We start from the raw sequence: 18286 nt of genomic DNA on the forward strand, positions 1-18286 counted from the left end.
GGGCACGGGGCTCCGTGACCGGCAGCTCAGCGGGAACGGGGACCGCAGCCCACCGGCGGCGGGGGGACCCCGGTACCCCGCGCAGGTGCCCGGGGCCTGCGGCTCGTCGCCGAGCAGGTGAAGGCTGTGCTGGGTGGCCTCGGCCCCCCTTGCGGAAGAGCGACCGCCCCTCAGCGCAGCGACCTCGGCGCGGGCTGGAGCTCGCCGCCCCGGGAGGGTGGAGGTGACGGCGGCGCTGGGAGCAGCTCCCGGCGGCGGGCAGAGCCCCTGCGGCGGGCGCCACCTTCCCGGCCCCAGCAAGCAGCCCGGAGCATCTCCCCTCGCCCCGCCGGCCGCAGCAGCAGCCCCCAGCCCTCCGCCGGCTCCGAGGGGCCGGGGGGGAAAGTTGTGGCCGCTGCCCCGCAGCCCCGCGCGGGGCCGGGCGAGGCGGCGCGGTGTCCCCCGGCGGCGGAGGGCGGCGCGGGTGCCCTGCTCCTCCCGCCGCCGGCGGCCGCCGCCGGGGCAGCACAGCTGTTACAGAGCCGCGCTGGTCCCTCCTCCCAGCTGCGGCTGCCTCATCTCCCCCCACCCAGCCCGTCCCTCCCCTCCGCCGCTCCCGACGCTGCTGCCGCCGCCGCCGCCGCCACCACCTTCTCCTCCTCCTCCCCACCCCCACCCTCTCTCTCGCTCCCCATCTCTCTCTCTCTCCGTCCCGTTCCCCCCCTGCCCACGCCTCTCTCCGCCCTGCCGCCGCCGGCCCTGGCAGAGCAGGCACCGCAGGGGGATCTCGATGTAACACCATGACAGGCATCGCCGCCGCCTCCTTCTTCTCCAACGCCTGCAGGTTCGGGGGCTGCGGGCTCCACTTCCCAACCCTGGCAGAGCTCATCGAGCACATCGAGGACAACCACATCGGTGAGTGCCCGCGGGGCCGCGGCCGGGGCAGGGCAGGGCAGGGCGGGCGGCGGCCGCGTGTGCGGCGGCGGCGGCGGCGCGGGGCGGGGTGGGGGGCACAAGGTGCAGCGGAGCCGGGGCGCGGCGGCCGCCGGGGGAGGAGGGTCGGCGGGCGCGGAGCGGCAGGAGCGGGTCCTGCGGGCGACGTGGAGCGCTCCTCGGGGAGGCGGCGGCGTGCGGCGCGGCGGCATGGGTGGGTGCGGGGGAGGCGTGCAGCCCGCCGGCCCTGGCGAGGGGGAGTTAGTTTGCATTGGCAGGAGGGAGCGCAGGAGCCCGGAGGAGGAGGCGGCGGCGGTGGAGGAGGAGGGAGGAGGACGGGCACAGCACGCCGCCTGCCGCTTCCGCCCCGGCGCTGGCTGTCAGGGCTCCGGGGAGGGAGGGAGCCGCCGCCGCGGCAGCCATTCCGCTTCCTCCTCCTCCTCCTCCTCCCGCCGCCGCCGCCGCTGCGTCCTGTCAGCGCTGTTGCTAGGTGTGGCGGGGAGCGCGGGTCGCGCTCCGGCCGCCGCAGCGCGGGAGGCGCCTCTCGGCGGCGGCACCGGCGTGCGGGAGCCCGGGGCCGGCGGCGCGGTGGGCGTGGAGGGAGCGCCGGGCGGCGGGGCCGGCCGGGCGGGAGAAGAAGGCGGCCGCGCCGGGGCGGGACCCGCCGCCCCGAGCCGCGGAGCCCGGGCCCGGCCGCGCCGGAGCATCACCTGCGGGCTCCCCCCCTCCGCCGCCGCCCGTCCCGCCGGGGCCGCGGGGGCGGGGACGCGGCGGGGCGATGACTCGTCAGTGCCTTCCCGGCGGCGGGCGGGAGCGTGCGCAGGGCCGCGGGGCCGCCCCTCGGCGGGCGGGCGGCGCCCAGGGGAGGCGGGAGCAGCGAGGGGCGGCGCGGCTCCGGCCGGCCGCGGGCGCCAACTTTGCGGGTCCGCGCTCCGGCGGGACCGGCCTGCCCGCGCCGCCGAGCGCGTCTCGACCGCAGCCGCGCACGGCACCTCCCGCCCCGGCAGGTGTGCTGCGCTGCTCGCTCCCCGTCTGCATCTTCCCCGCTTTCTCTTTTTGCTAATAAAATACAGCGCTTGAGTTACTTCTCTGAAGCAGACCAAGTTTTAAAACTAGGGGGAAAAAATTCAGAAGTTTTAAGTACCTAGGGACTAAGTGTTTCGCTAGAAGAAACAGTGCTGCTACAAAGCGATGCATTTCAGTGTAATAAAGTTTTAATAAGCCTGCCTGAATACCTGAAAAAAATCACTGAAGCTTAAGTAGTGAGTGTAACGTTACATTAATGTAGCGTTATAGGTCAGCAAGATGAAAGGTGTGGTTCTCATAATTATCACGATGCCTAGTATGAGGTAACAAAACCACATACCGCAAAACTCTGTAATTTATGACTCGACGTGGTGCAGGCATGCTATTGTGATATTGCTGGGGTTTTTTTTTCATCTCGGGTTCTTAGCTTTTCCTACACCGTGCATCACACTACACCAGAAAGGGTTATGGGAAATAGTTCCCCAAAATGAAAGTTCACAAGTCATCTTTTGCATCCCTTGAGCGGATTATCAGCCCTTAGGTGCCACAGCCCACAGGGTGTCAGAGAAGATACAGTCCTGCCCACGTGGTCTGTGCATTGCTGTTTGAGTCCCAATAAGCAGTTCTGAGACTTCGCAGAGAAGACAACTTTATGCTGAAATACTGTAATTTAAAAAAAATCATGTATTTAATTCTATAGCCAGTATTCATTACTTTTTCCTTTTCTCCGAGTTATAGCATTATGGATTGAGCACGCACACATTTAACAGAGCATGTCATTTGCCAAGACTACCAGGTCACACATTTGAGGCTCTGCACGTAGTGTCACACTAGCAGCTGATTTGAGTACAAACTGCTGGGGTGTGACATAAGGCTGTCCTTGCTTAATTTTTAATGTTTCACCTCTGCATGACAGCAGGTTGAACTTGACCTGCTTGTGAATACAAGATGTGGCAATGTTGTGTTACTCGTGTGAGACACTGGGAAAAGCAGTAGGGAGTTGAACCAGTGACATTGTGTATGGATCCCAGTTCTTATATGAAGGCTCAACTCTATGGTTTGATGTGTGCAAGGAACTTCTGCCACAGCCTGAAGGATGATAATCTACAAAAACTCGCCTGCTAAGCGCTCAGCCAAAAGGTGATTAACCTTTCTGAAAGCTACTGGGAAATAAAGGGCTGAGTGACTGAATAGGAGCTTATGTTTGAATTACCTTCTCAGTAAGATGATGCAAACACTGTCCAGCTTTTGCCGTCATACAGACCTAGAAATGTACACTGAAATGTGTTGCTGTAAAAATTTATTGTATTTTTTGGCATACGGAGTGAAGAGTAACATGCCACGTAAAAATGGATTGCTTTGGACATTTAGCACATGCTGCAGGAATAAAAAAAACTTGATTGAGTTACATTCCATTATTAGTTTAAACTGAAGTGGGTGATTGCTGGGCAGACAGTGTTACAGCACAGATAACAAACTTGGTGCTGCACACAGCTGTGTTGGGGAGGTGTGTGTGGCACAGGCTCTAGGTGGTCTGGCTGTGCAGTGCTGCTCTGCCACATTTCACAGGGTGGGTTAATTGTTCACATCATCAGTGGAGCACTGGTAGGAATGTGTGTGTTTCTCAGAGCTGTACTGTGTATCTGAAAAGTGGGAGCAAACAGTTGAGGTAATTTTTTTTTTTTTTTTTTTTTTTTTTTTGGTCAGCCTTTGGAGAAAAACTCAGCTTAGCATAAGGAAACAGGAAAAGAGGCAATGGGAAGAAAGCGATGCACAGGAATTTGCACCTGAACATAAGGAAGTACTTCTCTGTCTTGTGGGTGGCTACTCACTGGAACAAGTTGCCCAGAGTATTGTGGAGTCTCCCTCACTGGAGATGCTCAGGAGCCATCTGGGTGCAATCCTGTGCTGTGTGCTCTAGGATAACCATGCTTAAGCAGGGAGGTTGGATCAGATGACCCACTGTGATCCCTTCCAGCCTTGCTTGTTCTGTGATTCTGTGAAACACTATTGTGGCATTCTGGAGACATTTCTGAGCCATTCCACAGTTGCTTTCTTTGCTTATAATATTAATGAATAATTATATTGTAATGAAATAATTCAGTGTACAGTGGTGTGGTTTGGGGTTTTTTTCCACCTACATCTTAGTGACCAAGTGAGAGGTTACCAGTTACTTGAAAAAGTATCAGTGCATATAATCTGGGAGAGTTGTGGCCATTGGATGAAGCATTCAACTCCAAGGTGGTGCTGGGTGTGCATCAGCACATCAGCTGCTATTTGGGCTTTGCATTTATAGATCAAAGACTTGTGAAGAATTGGGGTCACTCAGAGCACTGCTCTGGGGCTTCTCATAGGGCAGGCCAGGCCCTACTGGTGTCCTCTGCAATGAGGCTGTGTTCTGCAGTCTGTAGCAATACTACTAAACAGTGTGATCACATTTACTGTGGCTCACAGCTGGAAATGGATGTTGATTTAAAACTGCTGATTTGTAAATACTCCTCTGTCAGCTTTTTCTGCGAGCACGTTGTCCAAGCAACCTGAAGTGCTGTTACCTTCTCTGCAAGTGTGCCAAGAAGGGAGGCATTTGGCCTGCCTTGCTAGGCTGTCTCACTGTCTCTGACCCCTTGCAGGTAGTTTGGTTGACTTTTCTGACATCTCTAGTCCATGAGTAAAAGGCCAAATTTACTACAATTAGCCAGGTTCAGACTGTCAAATGGAATAGACACAATTCCCCATAGTGATGTCAAGAGAGGAGGAAAAAGACTCCCAAACCCACTAATTTTGTACAGCCAAATATATGTAGCTGTGGCAACACAGCAAACTTTATTGCATTTCTGTAGTCCACTAATGTCTTCAGCTATGATGTTGGGACCAGCACAACTGCTTCCACACAGTGTTCTGAAAATACACTTAAGTCTTCTGGGGCATTTTGACCTGTACATACAAGTCCAGGCAGGAAGTCCAGAGGGTCACACTTCTGATGAGGTTTTTTTTCCCTCTTCTTCCCTTTCCCTCAACTTGTTTCTCCCCCAATGTACCTGCAGTTGAACCACACCCTTTAGAGTGGTGATTCAGGTAGCTCCTAGTTCTAAGGTGAAGCTTACTCTGATGGCAAAGGACCAATTTCAAACTGGATCTCTTCACCAAGTTTTAACAACATCTATTTATTTTAATTTTTTGCATGATATTCATAGTAAAATACTAAAATGAGGTTGCTGTTTGTATGAGGCACTGTGTGGTCACTTGGTTCAAGATAAGTGCTGGTATGGTGTATGCACTTCTATGCTCTTTGACTGATATGAGCAATGCTGCTTCTCCTGAGGCTCATCAAGCATTGAGGAAATAGGTGTGAATCAAATGAGTGTCCAGACATGTGGTGGTGGGCTAGAAGAGGTGGAAGAGTGGATAGGAAGAGATATAAAACATAAATCTGAAGACACTCTTACTTGGAAGTAGAGGTTGATAATTGTATTTAACTGAAACTACTAGAATTTGAAGGGAGAAAATAAAGACCATCTGCTTATACAGTAATTGCACAAAAGAGGTGATCAGCTGATGCTGAACATTTCATTACAGCTTTGCAAGAAGTTGCAGTGCTGGATAGATTTCAATGGAGTATTTTTGTAGTGTTGCTGTTGGAACTGGGAGCTTTTCATCAAGCCTCACTGATTCCCAAATACTAGAATGGGTCCAGCAACATAACAGTACTTGCTGTGGGAGCAGAGGTAGCTGCTTTTGTAGGTGGTAGGATTAGCAGGAAAAATGAAACTTTTTCCATAAAAGAGTAATTGCAGAAGATAAGCCAAAACCTTGCATATAAAATTATTTCCATGTCTGGTGGTTGGTAGCTTTGACATCTGTTGCCTTCACTGACTTCAGTTTTTAGTATTATGCAGTCAAGGGGCCAGATTCCCCAGCAAAGAGCTCAAATAGTTGAATAAGCCCTTGGCTAAATGCAGGTACCTTTCTTAAGGCTGACCCTTTCAATATTTTCTCAGACATGCTAATAACAGTGTGGTGTCCTCACTTGGGTAGTTAGAGGTGTTGAATGTGTGAGCACGTGCTAAAATGTCATTTGGTTTTGCTAAAATGCGGGCTTGACTCCCCACTGCCCTGTTGCCCAGACTTCCAGCAGCATCTTAGATGAAGTGCAGCCTGACAGAGGTGACATCTTCTATACTGGAGCTGGCTGCATGATGTATAAAAAAAAGCATAAGAAGATCCAGCTATTGAATATTGCTAAAGATGAGGATGAGGGGCTACACACCAGCATCTATGGAAGGCCTGGGAAACCTAAGTCAGTATGACAGATTGTGTTCCCTTAAAGCTGAGCTCTTCACAAGAGTGTGAGCATCATTTAAGTGGCTGCCATCATGTAACTTTCTCTTAGCATTTGCTCAGTGTGTAGTTTAACATTTGGAGTTGACATGGCTGTTTTGAAAAGGTGGTAGATCTTAACCTAAGGCTTTTTCCACCAGGAGTGATGTGGCAGCTGAGTACATGGAGTGTTCTCATCAGCATCTGGAAATAGACCACAGACCCATGCTTGCCAGTAATATGCATGAATGTGTGTCCTTGCAAAATAAACAATTAGGTGTGTTTACCTCAGCAGGAGTACTAATTATTGTTCATGAAAAGCAACTTCCTACATTTACACTTAGGCTTATCTAAAGTTCATCCTCTGCCCACTACTTCTGCAACTGTAGTTTTTGTTTTTTATTCCAAATGCATTTCACAGAGAAGGATGTGTTTTCCAAGGATGCTGGTTAATTGCTTTGCTTTGCTTTGCAAGTTGGTATGGTGAGGAAGGCCCTTCTGTCTCAGGAAGTCTTTTTTTGACTAAAAGATCTAATCAGCACTTTTACCCCCCACATGTAATCTTGAGCAGAGCAGGTTTTTGGATAACTTTGCTTTTACAAGTATGGCTTCTTTTGCTCTTTGGCTTTAAATATAAATTGTGATAAAATGTAAATGTGACTCTTGTAACAAATTCTAGAATATATTAATCATGTGGAGGAAAATGGAATTGTCATTTACCTTAGACTAAAACATAATTTTTTCATACTTCTGTGACATGAAATGTTTTCTTGCTCTGAGGTTACCAAATACATGGAGGATAAGATATAAAGTGCTTAATGATGTAAAGCTTGAGTCATATATTTTCTGGGGAGGAAGAATGGAAAGCAAACATCTGTGAACATGTTGCAAACTAATTTTTCGTTTTTAAGATTGAAGGTCTCACATAAAGCTGATAGGGATCTTTCCTTTTTCCTCTACCTGCTGGAATGAGGCCCATTGCAGTGCTGTATCCATACAACTGGCAGGGATTGTTCCTCTTGTATGCCAGCAGATCTTTGAAAGAACTGGAAAATGAAAACCTGAAGAAACATCAGATAACTTGTTGCAGTGGCACTACACCTCACTTGTGTAGGGCATATTTACCTTTGTGACAAAATGGATGTTTTCATAGCTAATCTCCAGTTCTTATGAGACCTGTAAAATAATCAGGTGGCTGCCAGTCAAATTATCTTTTTCCATTTCATCGTTTCTTGAGGAATGCAAAACCATATAATAACAAATAATAATAGTACAGTAAAAAATAATTTGATGAAGGGGTGATGCCAGAAGATAAAGAAATATCTTCTCAATTTGAGACAATCTTACCTACCATTCCTTCCTCTTCTAGAATATAATGCAAATGCAAACAAGTAATCAGAAATATTTTGTGTCAAGCTGCAGAATACGTTAATGCAGAAGAAGGAGGCACTACAGGCAGTGTATATTTTATGTTGCTCCCAAATGTGCTATTTTTTCTTTATTTGTAATTCTTTATCTTGAATAAGCCATTTTTCACTGAGAATGAATTTTATTTATCTCTAGTAAGCACCAGTTATTCAAAATTTGGATGATAACCATCTAAGAAAATAGCTGCTCTATACACTTTGAGAAAGGCAGAGACAAAGATTTTAGTGTTAATTTGAAATGGCGACAGTTAGAGAATTGATTTGATAAATCAGCTGTGTTTAAAGAGTCCTTGGTTTTAAAGGACTATCTCAGTGAATAACTTCGCATTAAAAATTAAACAACCAATTCCTGTTACTCAGTGTCTAATTCTATCTTGAGATTTTTGGAAATGCTTTGGGAGAGTACCTATGGTTTATTACACCTGAGTTATGAGGTGATGGACCAATATTCAGAGATGTAGAAAAGAAGAAATATTCCAGTTTATGATTTAATGATGTTTTCTTGGCTGTTAATATTTGTGTTCCCTGAATTCTTACAAGGCTCCTTCTTAACTCTGTGCTGTGATAAACGAGGGGAATGGATTTTTTTCACCAGAGATGCTGATGACACTGCACTTGTTGTGTCTGTCATAAGTGCACAGGATATGGAGTATATTACTACTGTGCAGTTTCATTTCAGACACTGTAATTCATTGAAGACTGAACTGACTTAAATACAGGTGTTAGTCATATCTTTTTAATGTTCTATTTTGTGTTACAAAGGATGGAATAGACATAGAAGAAGCAATTTACCAGCTTAAGGGAAAAATTGAATGGGATTTTAAAGCAAAGTTGATCAGTTCTTTATGGACATAGAGATTAAAACTTGATTGTGGATGAATTTTGAGACATTTCTTCTGTTTTTGAGAAATATTTCACTCTGTGCTAATAAAGACCATCTTATTTATTAAGATTTTTTTTTTTGTTTGCAAAAAGCCGAGCACTTTCATTTGAAACACTGGCACTGCTGAAACTGGTCCAACAAAATCTCCTTATAGTTTTAGAGAATATTTGGTCACTTCTGAGATACCTGCCCCAAGTGCATTGTAAAGCTTGAGTGAGCTATAAATGTCTCTGTTCCTTATGGTAATTAATTTTTTTTCCCATCATATTTTGACAGATAGTAAATACTCCATGAATAAAATTTGAACCTCTAAATACCCCAATGTGAAGTGGAAAGGAGTATCACCTGTTTCTCCAGCAGTGTGTAATGTAGTCACTATCTTACTTTCTGGGAATTATCCCATTAGAATCCATAACCCAGAAACAGAGAGGTGGTACATTTAAGATGCAAGAGATCCAGTTTCACTGAGGTACATGGATGGGTGCTCAGCCCCTTAGGGGCATTCAGTGTTGAAAACAACACTATTTAATTATTTCAGTCATTTATTGTGATGTAATCCTGCTGTGTGCGTTCATCAGAGCATGTGTATCAGTGCTGTGGAAGTGACCTCAAAATTCATGTAAAGGCTTCATGTAGACTTGAGATGTTTGCCAGCTGGCAGGTGAAAGCTGCATTCCAGGTTACTGCAGTCTACCCTTGCTTCCTTTGTCTTCAGATCAAAGAACTGACATTGATACAAGTAAATCTGATTAGAAACTTTTAGGGAAGCCCTTGAAGTTGACATGGTTTGTAACAATATGTTCTTTAACTTGCTGTTATGTTGAGGAGAGTCTGCTACTTGATGGTTATACTGGGTTAACTTGGTGATGTGAGAGTTATTAAGATCTCAATTTTCATGCAGAAAATAACAGTGAACCATGCACATACTCTTCTCTATTTCAGTTTGGGACCAGGGAGCTTTTCTGTCTATCCTGTTAAGTTCTGGGGATATCTGCAGAGCCATTCTCCTGAGGAATCAAGTTTTCATTGTCTGAACTTTTTTGTTTTTCCTTTTGCATAGAGTAGATTACAGACAAAGGTGTGTTAAAAAGCCACTGAGGAAAACCTCAAATAACTGCTTTCTCCAGTAAATTTGTTTGCAAGAGATACCTGCTCACTTAATAAGTATGTTAATGTGGAGAAGATGGATTTGTGGAAGGGGAGTGAAAAATTTCCACAGCAGTGGCAGCACAGAAAGGGGGAGAGGCTCAGCAGTATGCTGCTCTGTGTGCCCAGGCTGAGGGTCATTCATCAAATGCAGAGTGCCATGGATGTGACAGCATGGACCAGGCAGCTGACAGTAACAAGTTCACTAAAAATTGCTTGTAACTACTGTGATGTTCAGAGGAAAAAAGAAAGCTTAAATGTGTTAAAATAAAATTAGTGGTTGCAGATCCTTCCAGGGAGGAATTAGGAAGACTGGTCCTTACTGTAGTTATAAGTGTTCTATGGTCCTTGAGGCAAAGTAGTGGTGTGGTGAGTGAGAAGGGTGGGAAGATAATGTTACACAGAGTTTTTTGTATGTACTTTGATTTCACAGCACTTCTCTAGGGAGTCTTCATTTTCCTGGGCTCACTGTGAGCACTTACTGTACTTGAGAGAGGCTTTCTAGTTGTGCTGTAGGACTCTTTGCACACAGTCATAGCATTGGTGATAACTGCATTTTCTTTTCACCTTAGAAAATCTCATAAATTTACTAAATACTGTCTTATGGATGAGAACACTGACAATATAGCTATATCAATCCTCATGCTCATCTTCAGCAGCCATGCTTGACAGAGCTTCCAGACTTTGGTCTCTGTCTTAGGAGAGCTGTCTAGAGATTGAACTACCTGTGTCTAGTGTTCTTATTTCATGTGTCCAGAATAAGGCCTTTCTTCCTGGAAGATTTTTTTTTTTTTTTTTTTGGGAGAGGAGGGGTGTGATTGCAAAGAGCCTTCCATCAGAACAAAGCAAATATTTCATCTTTGCTGACAGTTACCATGGGGCAGTTACCCAGGGCTCTCTTTAGACCAGATTGAGTGGGGAGATAAAGTCTGTGTTGGATACTCTGAGCTGGGATGTGGTTATGTGCCAGGGAGTTTTAGTGGCTTGCTCAACCTGCTTCCAGAGCCAGTGTAAATACCAAGTGCTTGCTCAGGTATGTAACAATAATTGAATGCACAGGATGGGGGAAAGGTATTTGTTGCTGTTACCTTCTGTGGATATTTTTAGCTGCACTCTTGTATTTTAATATTAAGTGGTTGGATTTTAATGAAATCTAAAAAAAAAAGGTTGTCTTTGAGCAGCCTTTACCTGAAGAATTTTACTTCTGCAGCAAATTTTCATAACTCTTTAGAATTCATTGTGAAAGAGATGGGCAAGAGGTTCTGTATCTACTCTTGCTATATCTGAAGTGTATATATAGCCTCAAATGCATTTCAAATATTGAAACAAATATAATAAAAATTATAAGCATTTATAAACTTAATTAATGTTCTGGAGATACATTGGGTTAATTGATAGCTGCATTTTTTTTTCTCAGTGGTGACCTGACTTCTTCCTTTGTTTCTTTTTTAAGTAGGAAGTGTAGTTCCTGTAACATTGTCACCCTACTTCTACTTGATCCCACTGACCTCAGAAATGTAGTAGGTGTACAGTAGTGAACCCTTCTGTTCCTGCTAGTGGCACAGTGTTCCAGCCATAGGATTGCTTACTACCACCAAACATGTTTTCTCTGACCCTGCCTTTTCTCTGACCCTGCCTATATGGGAGCCATAGCACCTGCATTTGGAAACCAAATCCCCTTTGCTCTGCCCTACAAAGCACAACCCCTTAATAATGGAAAGGATTGGAGTTTTGCCTGCCATGGTGTAAGTGGCTGCTAAAAACACTCGATACCTCATGAATTCAAGATTGAGCTCAAACACACAGTTTTGCAATTGCTTGCTCTGTGGTAGCAGGTGTGCATACATATGGAAAGCCTGTTAGTATTTGCTCATAATCTCTGTGGTGTTGTGTGACTAGAACCATGGCACAGGATTGAGTATACAGCTCTCTAGAAAGTATTGTCAGCTTGCATGGTGTAATAATTTAAAATTTATTATGCACTCATTGTGTGCCATTAGACTTGCTGTATTGATAATTAGGAACAATAATTCATGCTGATCTTTCTGCATGTGATTTAAAAATATTAGTTGTAATTGAGGACCAGGTTCATGTTTCTTTCAGAAGCCTGCAGAGCTGTAAGTAGTTAGGAGAAGAAGAGAGAACTGAAGAGAGGAGGTTGGGAAGAGCCCACAGTTCTGTTTTGGGAAATTGATACAAGATAGTAAATTGCAGAGGTAGGAATTAAAAATTCAAACCTTCCAGTATCTGTACTTTGGGAGAAGACTTTTGAGGGATTGTTCTTCCTTTCATGATTGAAAAAACATCATACAAGCCTAGGACTTGAAATAATTTTTTTTCTTGTCTGTGTCGACCTGTGGAGCAAAGTTGGACCTTTATATCTTTCTTCTGTACTACACTACTGTTCTACCCTTCTCATCACCTGACACTTCTGCTCACCTGCCAAGCCCTGCCCTGACTGTAGTTTAAGGAAAGGGATTATAAATCCCATACCTACATGGAAGAAACTCTACTCCAGCAGTGTTTAACTTTTGATAAGGGGTTCTGCTCAGCAGAGCATTCTGCTGCATGTACACAGAGACCCCAGATTGTGGTCCTTGGTGCCCCAAAGTGGTTTACCCTTTGCATAGAATGTACTCACCTGGAAAGGTGTTACATGTGCATTCTGTGGTAGATTTGGTGGGTACCTGATTTAGGCTTTGTAGGGAAATCATAAATTGCCTACTGTTCTGTTACTGCTTTAAAAAAGCAAAATTTAGAAATCTCCACCCAGTGTCTGTGCTCACCTGCTGCTCACCTCCTGACTGTTCATTCTGTTCCCTTCTCCTGTTGCTCACAATGAGTGGCTGATGGAGCCTTTCTCACGGCTGCTGCTTTTCTGTCCTGGAACCACTGAACCGCTTCGTCCTGTAAAGTCTCAAAGCCTTCTTTTCTTGTGAATACTGATTGTTCTAATTTATTTCTTTTTGGTGCTCTGCAGAACAGGTGTAGCTGAATATAGGCATGGTGGGATATACTGTACTTGTATTGTTCAGGCCTCTGTATTAACCATATAAATACAGAAGGTGCCTTTCCGAGAAAATAAAGAAGCAGAGTAAAGCCAGGAGTAAAGATGAAGAAGTCTAAAATTGAAGTAAGAGAGAAAAGGAGTTTGTGAAAAACAAAGCAATCTGCTTTCTAAAATGAGGTCTTTTGAATCTCATAAGCTGGACAGTTACCTGCCTGAAAAGAAACCCTGTTTTTTCTTGCTAGGCAAACACATGTCTAATTCTGGAGCAAGTATACAGGCCACTCTCTTTCTCCTGACTCACTTTGAGGTTGAATGCTTGGGCTTGTTCAGGCAGTCTGCTTGAGGCATGTACTTGATGAGATTCAGAGCTCTTAATGGATGTTTTAAGTATCTTTAGTTCATTGCCTACTAAGTCCTTATCTAATTTGTCCTGAAAACCTTTTTTGTTTATATAACTAAATACATCCTGATATCAGATAAATTCTATGGGTTATTGTAGCTACCTTTTCAAGCTACCTCTGTTGAATTTCCCTCCTTGCAGGTGACCTGTCACACTGCTGATTTTTAACTCATTTTGTGTGGATCATGTTCCTGAAGAGCTGCATCAATGATCTAGATGTGGAGAACTCCCCTCTATATTTTCATTTTGAGGCAGAACTTTACCTATCTGAGAGCTGAATTCTTTTGCTTAGCTTTCCTGCTCAGGATACTGAGCACTGAATGCTCAGTCCAAACAACTGGTTCTGTTACTGAATGTGTGTGCTGAAGCACCCCTGGTAAGTAAGCAATCTCTCTCTCAGATGACACATTATCCTCTTCCTGTTCTTCCAGGAATACTGTAGCCTTTCTCTTAAGGTCATTTCTAAAGCCATCCTTTTTTGAGTCCTAGGATTTGTTAAATGTTGAGCTGGTAGCCCATCCTCCCTAAACAAACATTATTATATTACTATTATAGCAGAACTGACTTTTTGCCTTTTCTCTTTTTTTTTTTTTTTTTTTTTTTTTTCCTTTTTTTTCTTTTTTATTTTTATTTATTCCCCCCTACCCCATTTCTCTTACCAGTGGTTGCACAGTAAACACACCTTTCTTGTCACAATCATAAAGGTCTTCCTTTCTTTGGGTACCCTTTGGTTGGTTGCTTCTTTGCTGTGGGTAGGTAGCTTAGTAGAACACTCTTGTTAGTGACAGCTTGTTTGGGAGGCAGTCTGTTTATGTGGATCTACTCTATTTCCTCACTGTGACTCTATTGAAGCTTCCCTCCTTTGAACCTCTGGTGTTAAGCAATCAAATGTCTTGCATGATGACAGTTTTTAGAGTCCAGTAGGCAGGGCTGATAAGCACAAGAAAGCAAATTTACTGTTTTGAGTCTGGTCTGTGTTTCTTTTTCCCCTGACATTTTATGAACAGCAAAATATAAGCATTAAGACCACTGCCACAAAGTTTCACACTTGAATTTAGGTAGATGCAAACCTGATTTGGATTCCTTTCCGAGACAGACTTTCATTTCACAAGTGTCTGAGACAGCCCCATTTGAAAACATGTTGAGCTGTTCTGTTTTATGTATTTTCAGCCCCAAAGTGACTTAGACCATGGCAGAGGAGCTGTTTTCTCTGTGTCCTTGCAGTGCAGTGGAGGAACATATGTTGTTGATTTCCAGGAAGATAAAGCTGAAGTCTCACAGTCCTCTCTGCTAGTTGGTGTGGTGTCACAATGGTGTGGTAGGATGAGGAAAAGGATTCCTTCAAACCAAAGAGCTACTGAGTAATCGTGTTCTGAGCAGTAGGAGTTTACATGGGCAGAACAAACTTCCAGTTGAGCATCTATCCCTGCAAGTTCCATGAAACACAGCCTGCCCGTGTGATACCTCATGGTGAGATCATATGGGCAAGAGAGAGCAGCTGATGCTGAGACTCCAGCAGGGCTGGGTGTCGGTGATAGCAGGGATGTGTCCCTGGGCAAAGCGCTACTGTTGCATTGCTCTGTTTGTAACACTCCTGTGTCTGTAGATACACAGTTTTCTTTTCTTTGAGAGGGGAAACCAGAGATTTGGGAGATGACAACATGTATCCTAGATTTGCATCATCATCATAAATACTGCTGTAGGGGGGGTTGATATTTAGGAATTGCTGACCTCTTCACCTTCTGAAAACTGGTGGGCTGTTGTGACATCTCATTTTGGTTCTGTGTGCTCTTTGTAATTGACATGTATGGCTCAGTAAAACAAAACTGAACCATGGTGCTAACGTGCAGTACTTTTGCAGACTAAACTGAGCCTGACAACTCTTCCCACCTGATGATCTGAGGAAAGAGAAGAAGTGGTAGCAAGAGGTAGATCTGAGCAGAGGCAGCTCCAGCCTTCCTTCTTGGATGCTGTTTCTGGAGATGACAGAGCTGCCACAAAATGTAGTAATGATGAGATGTGCATGTTCATCAATTGCATTCAAGTGCTCAGATAACCACACTGATGGTCCCAGTTTATGGAGTTAGATAAGCAGTACAGTGGTGTTTTGTGGTATTTAACATTTGGTCTTGAATTTGAGAATCCGTTGTGGACATTTCCTGAGAAGCAAGTTTCTACATGTTTGGTGATCTGCAAGTTTCATGCTGAGTGTGCATCTGTGGTTGGGGCTGATTCTTATCAGTTCAAGTTTTGAGGGAGCAGCATATACAGAGGTCCTCTGATGTGGAGTGAGGATTTTCAAATAAATACAGTCTTTTTCTGGTGAGGTACACTTGTGGTGTCAGCTTAATGATGCTATTTTGAACTGGTTGTAGGATAATGAAAACACTGTTCTGTGTTTCCTAATGTGGGTTACCAGCACTGCACTCCATATTTAGCTGTGAATACAAGGTGTCAGGATTAAGTTTTCCTTTTCATCATATTTGCAGCATTCCTGAAGAAGTAAAGGTGCCAAAAATGAGGTCTAAAAATCACCAGTGCCTCCCCACTAGATAGAGATTTCTGTTGTTTCCAACTTCTATAACTTCTGTGCATCCAGTTTTAAAAATAGTTGAGCTGGATTGAGGAGTCCTGTATTTTTATTTGCTATTTCCATGTTCTTTAGCTGACTATAAGTGAACAGATAAAGCATTTTCTGTGAGAGGTAGCCAACACTTTTCTGTCTATATATAGACCACAGAGGAAATGAATCTGTTTATTAAATGCAACATAGAAGTGGAATTTGCATGTTTTTGTCTCTATGTGAACCAGCATTTCTGGTGCAGATTCTGTTTAGTTGAGTAAGGGACAGGCTCTTTGCAGAGCAGATTGGAATAAAATCCAAAATATTTTTATCTACACAGTGGTAATAGGTCTGAGGTTTTATAAGATCTGTGTTACTTGTTCTGCCATCTGATTTCTTCCTTTGGGGCTCTTTTATTTGGTTTATCAGATCTGGAACTTCTAGCTTTAGCAATGATACTGTAAAAGAGTAAAAAAATTTAAAAATTGAATAAAATGTCAACTCTGTGGTGATTTTGTGTTTGGAATGTAGAAGAAGGGGGTTTTTTTGTTGTTGTTTTGAAATCTCTGCCATCTTTCCCTTTTTTGCAGAATCTTTCTACGGATCCTAAAACTAAAAAATACTAATTCTCAGTTTTTCTGCATCTGTCCATGTCAGTGTAGAAGTGAAAACATTGTTCTAGTTACTGGTTTCATTCATGAGCATTCACCTTGGCTTAGGTGGGAGGAGGAAGAGAATACAATATTGTGAAAGAAAATGTTTGAGCTCCTCAGTAATAAAGTAAACACAGCTTGCACTTAAGCAGGAAGAGTGTTGGTGGATAACAATGGTAGAATTACAGTTTAATTGGCTGACTGTAATAATAAGCATTAGTGTTTGGCAATGTGTTATTTACATTTAGAAATGCAAGGATTAGATGGCTCAGCAAACCATGGAGGAGAACCAAACTGGAGAGGTGAAACCAGTCCTGGGCTAGTGGCAGGGCTGGATCTTCTCCTCCTTACAGGTATTGCTGCAAGATGCCAGGGAGGTGTGTGGGCAGGAAAGATTTGTGTGCATAATTTGCAGCTCTCAGAAGCAAAACCTTTGGATGATCCATGACACTTTTGGATGAAACATGAATGGTTTCTCTGATGCAAAGATTTTAGTGAGGATATCAGGAGATCTAGGCTCATAAATAAGTCTCTACATAAATATATAAACCCTGATATTTACATGCATGAAGGATGTTTATAGTTTCTTTGTCTTCATGCAAATATGTGACATGTAAATAAATATTTTGGTTTTGGTTTTGGTTTGGGTAAGAGACTGAAGTGCAATTTCCTGTTCAAAGAAGGCATGGTCACAGAAATCAAAAATGGGGTTTACTCTAGAGAGAGTAGCTAAATACCTTTTATTTCTGGTGGCCTTTTTTGTTTGTTTGGGTTTTTTTAAACAGATGTAATAACTATACTCTTGGCATTATTTTTTTCTGTAATTCAAATAATCTGTTTAAGCTTTTCTAGCTATCTCAGGTTGATAACTATTACCTTGATTGTGAAGGAGAAAATCAGTCCAAATATGTGAGCAGGTGAGGAAAGCTGTAGATGTTTATCTCATCAGCCATGTATTTTAACTTCTAAGCTTTGTGTTTTGTCTGTAAGCTTTAATTTCAGAGCAGTGTCTGTGAGACACATTTCTGACTTCCATTATTTTTATTAGTTGCTCTGTTTATTTCTTGGTGTCTTTTCAATTTCATGTTCTTGTATTTCTTTAGTTTTGGTTTTTTTCCCTTTCTTTTTCAATTTTCCTATTCCAAAGCTTATCTGGTTATCTGTGGCAAACATTGAACAACTTTACTGTGCATCATCTGGCTATGGTGCCAGATTCTTACTTGTAGCTCCATGGATTTGGCAGTAAATTTTTGACATTGATAACCAGAAGCTGCCATAATACAGCATTAGTAGTACTTGAACCTGGCTTGAAAAAAGTAATTTAAAAGGTGATATCTTGAAGGAGGTGAAGAGTAGGAGAGAGAAATGACAGCACACCAGTTCAGTGAAGACCAGAAGAGTATTGTATGTAGCAAATAAAACTCCTGAGACTGTCAGAGTAGCAGGAGGCAGGTATGCACAGTTTCCAGAGGGATGATGACTTCTCAGACAAGTGCAAAAATGGCTGTGAGTTAGAGGTCAGCAAAAGTAAACTGCCTCTCCCTCTCTTGTGAAGTGATGGGATTTTGCTTCCATTGTGTGTGCTTGGACCAGTACACTGTGCCAAAAATAACCCTAGGAATGTGAGTGAGAGATGGGCACCCTAGACTGGTAACAAGGCAATGTTCCTGAGTCTCTAATAAGAGTCTTAGGAGTACTTTATCTCTTTTTTAAATGATTTGGGATTATGTTTGACTTGGAGTAACAAAAAGGTGGTGCTGCCAGGTTGTCTTTGCCTGAAGAGAAAAACTGCAAGTAGAATTGATGAATAAAACATAAGTAGTGGTGGGGCTGAGATTGTAGAAAAAGTCCTATTTCCTGCAGTTAGCAAGCCTGCTTCCTCTCTTCTATTTTGTTTTTAATTTCCATGCCTCATGTATCCTTTCAGTTCTTTATAAACTTAAAGAACT

The 18286-nt window shown here is 43.9% G+C and overlaps 1 protein-coding gene across 2 annotated transcripts in view; it reads left to right on the top strand.

The window, feature by feature from the left end:
- The first annotated feature begins 441 nt into the window (after positions 1–441).
- JAZF1 (JAZF zinc finger 1) overlaps positions 442–18286 on the top strand; it is a 181454-nt gene continuing 163609 nt past the window's right edge. Inside the window, exon 1 of one of the 2 annotated variants that reach the window (XM_056482689.1) lies at positions 442–894. In XM_056482689.1, the coding sequence (XP_056338664.1) occupies positions 780–894 (115 nt within the window). In that variant the 5' untranslated portion in view covers positions 442–779. Of the gene's footprint in view, positions 895–14426; positions 14592–18286 lie in introns of those variants that run through there. The other variant, XM_056482690.1, reaches the window with a different exon arrangement.

This window comes from Oenanthe melanoleuca, chromosome 2, assembly GCF_029582105.1.
Source record: "Oenanthe melanoleuca isolate GR-GAL-2019-014 chromosome 2, OMel1.0, whole genome shotgun sequence".
NCBI lineage: Eukaryota > Metazoa > Chordata > Aves > Passeriformes > Muscicapidae > Oenanthe > Oenanthe melanoleuca.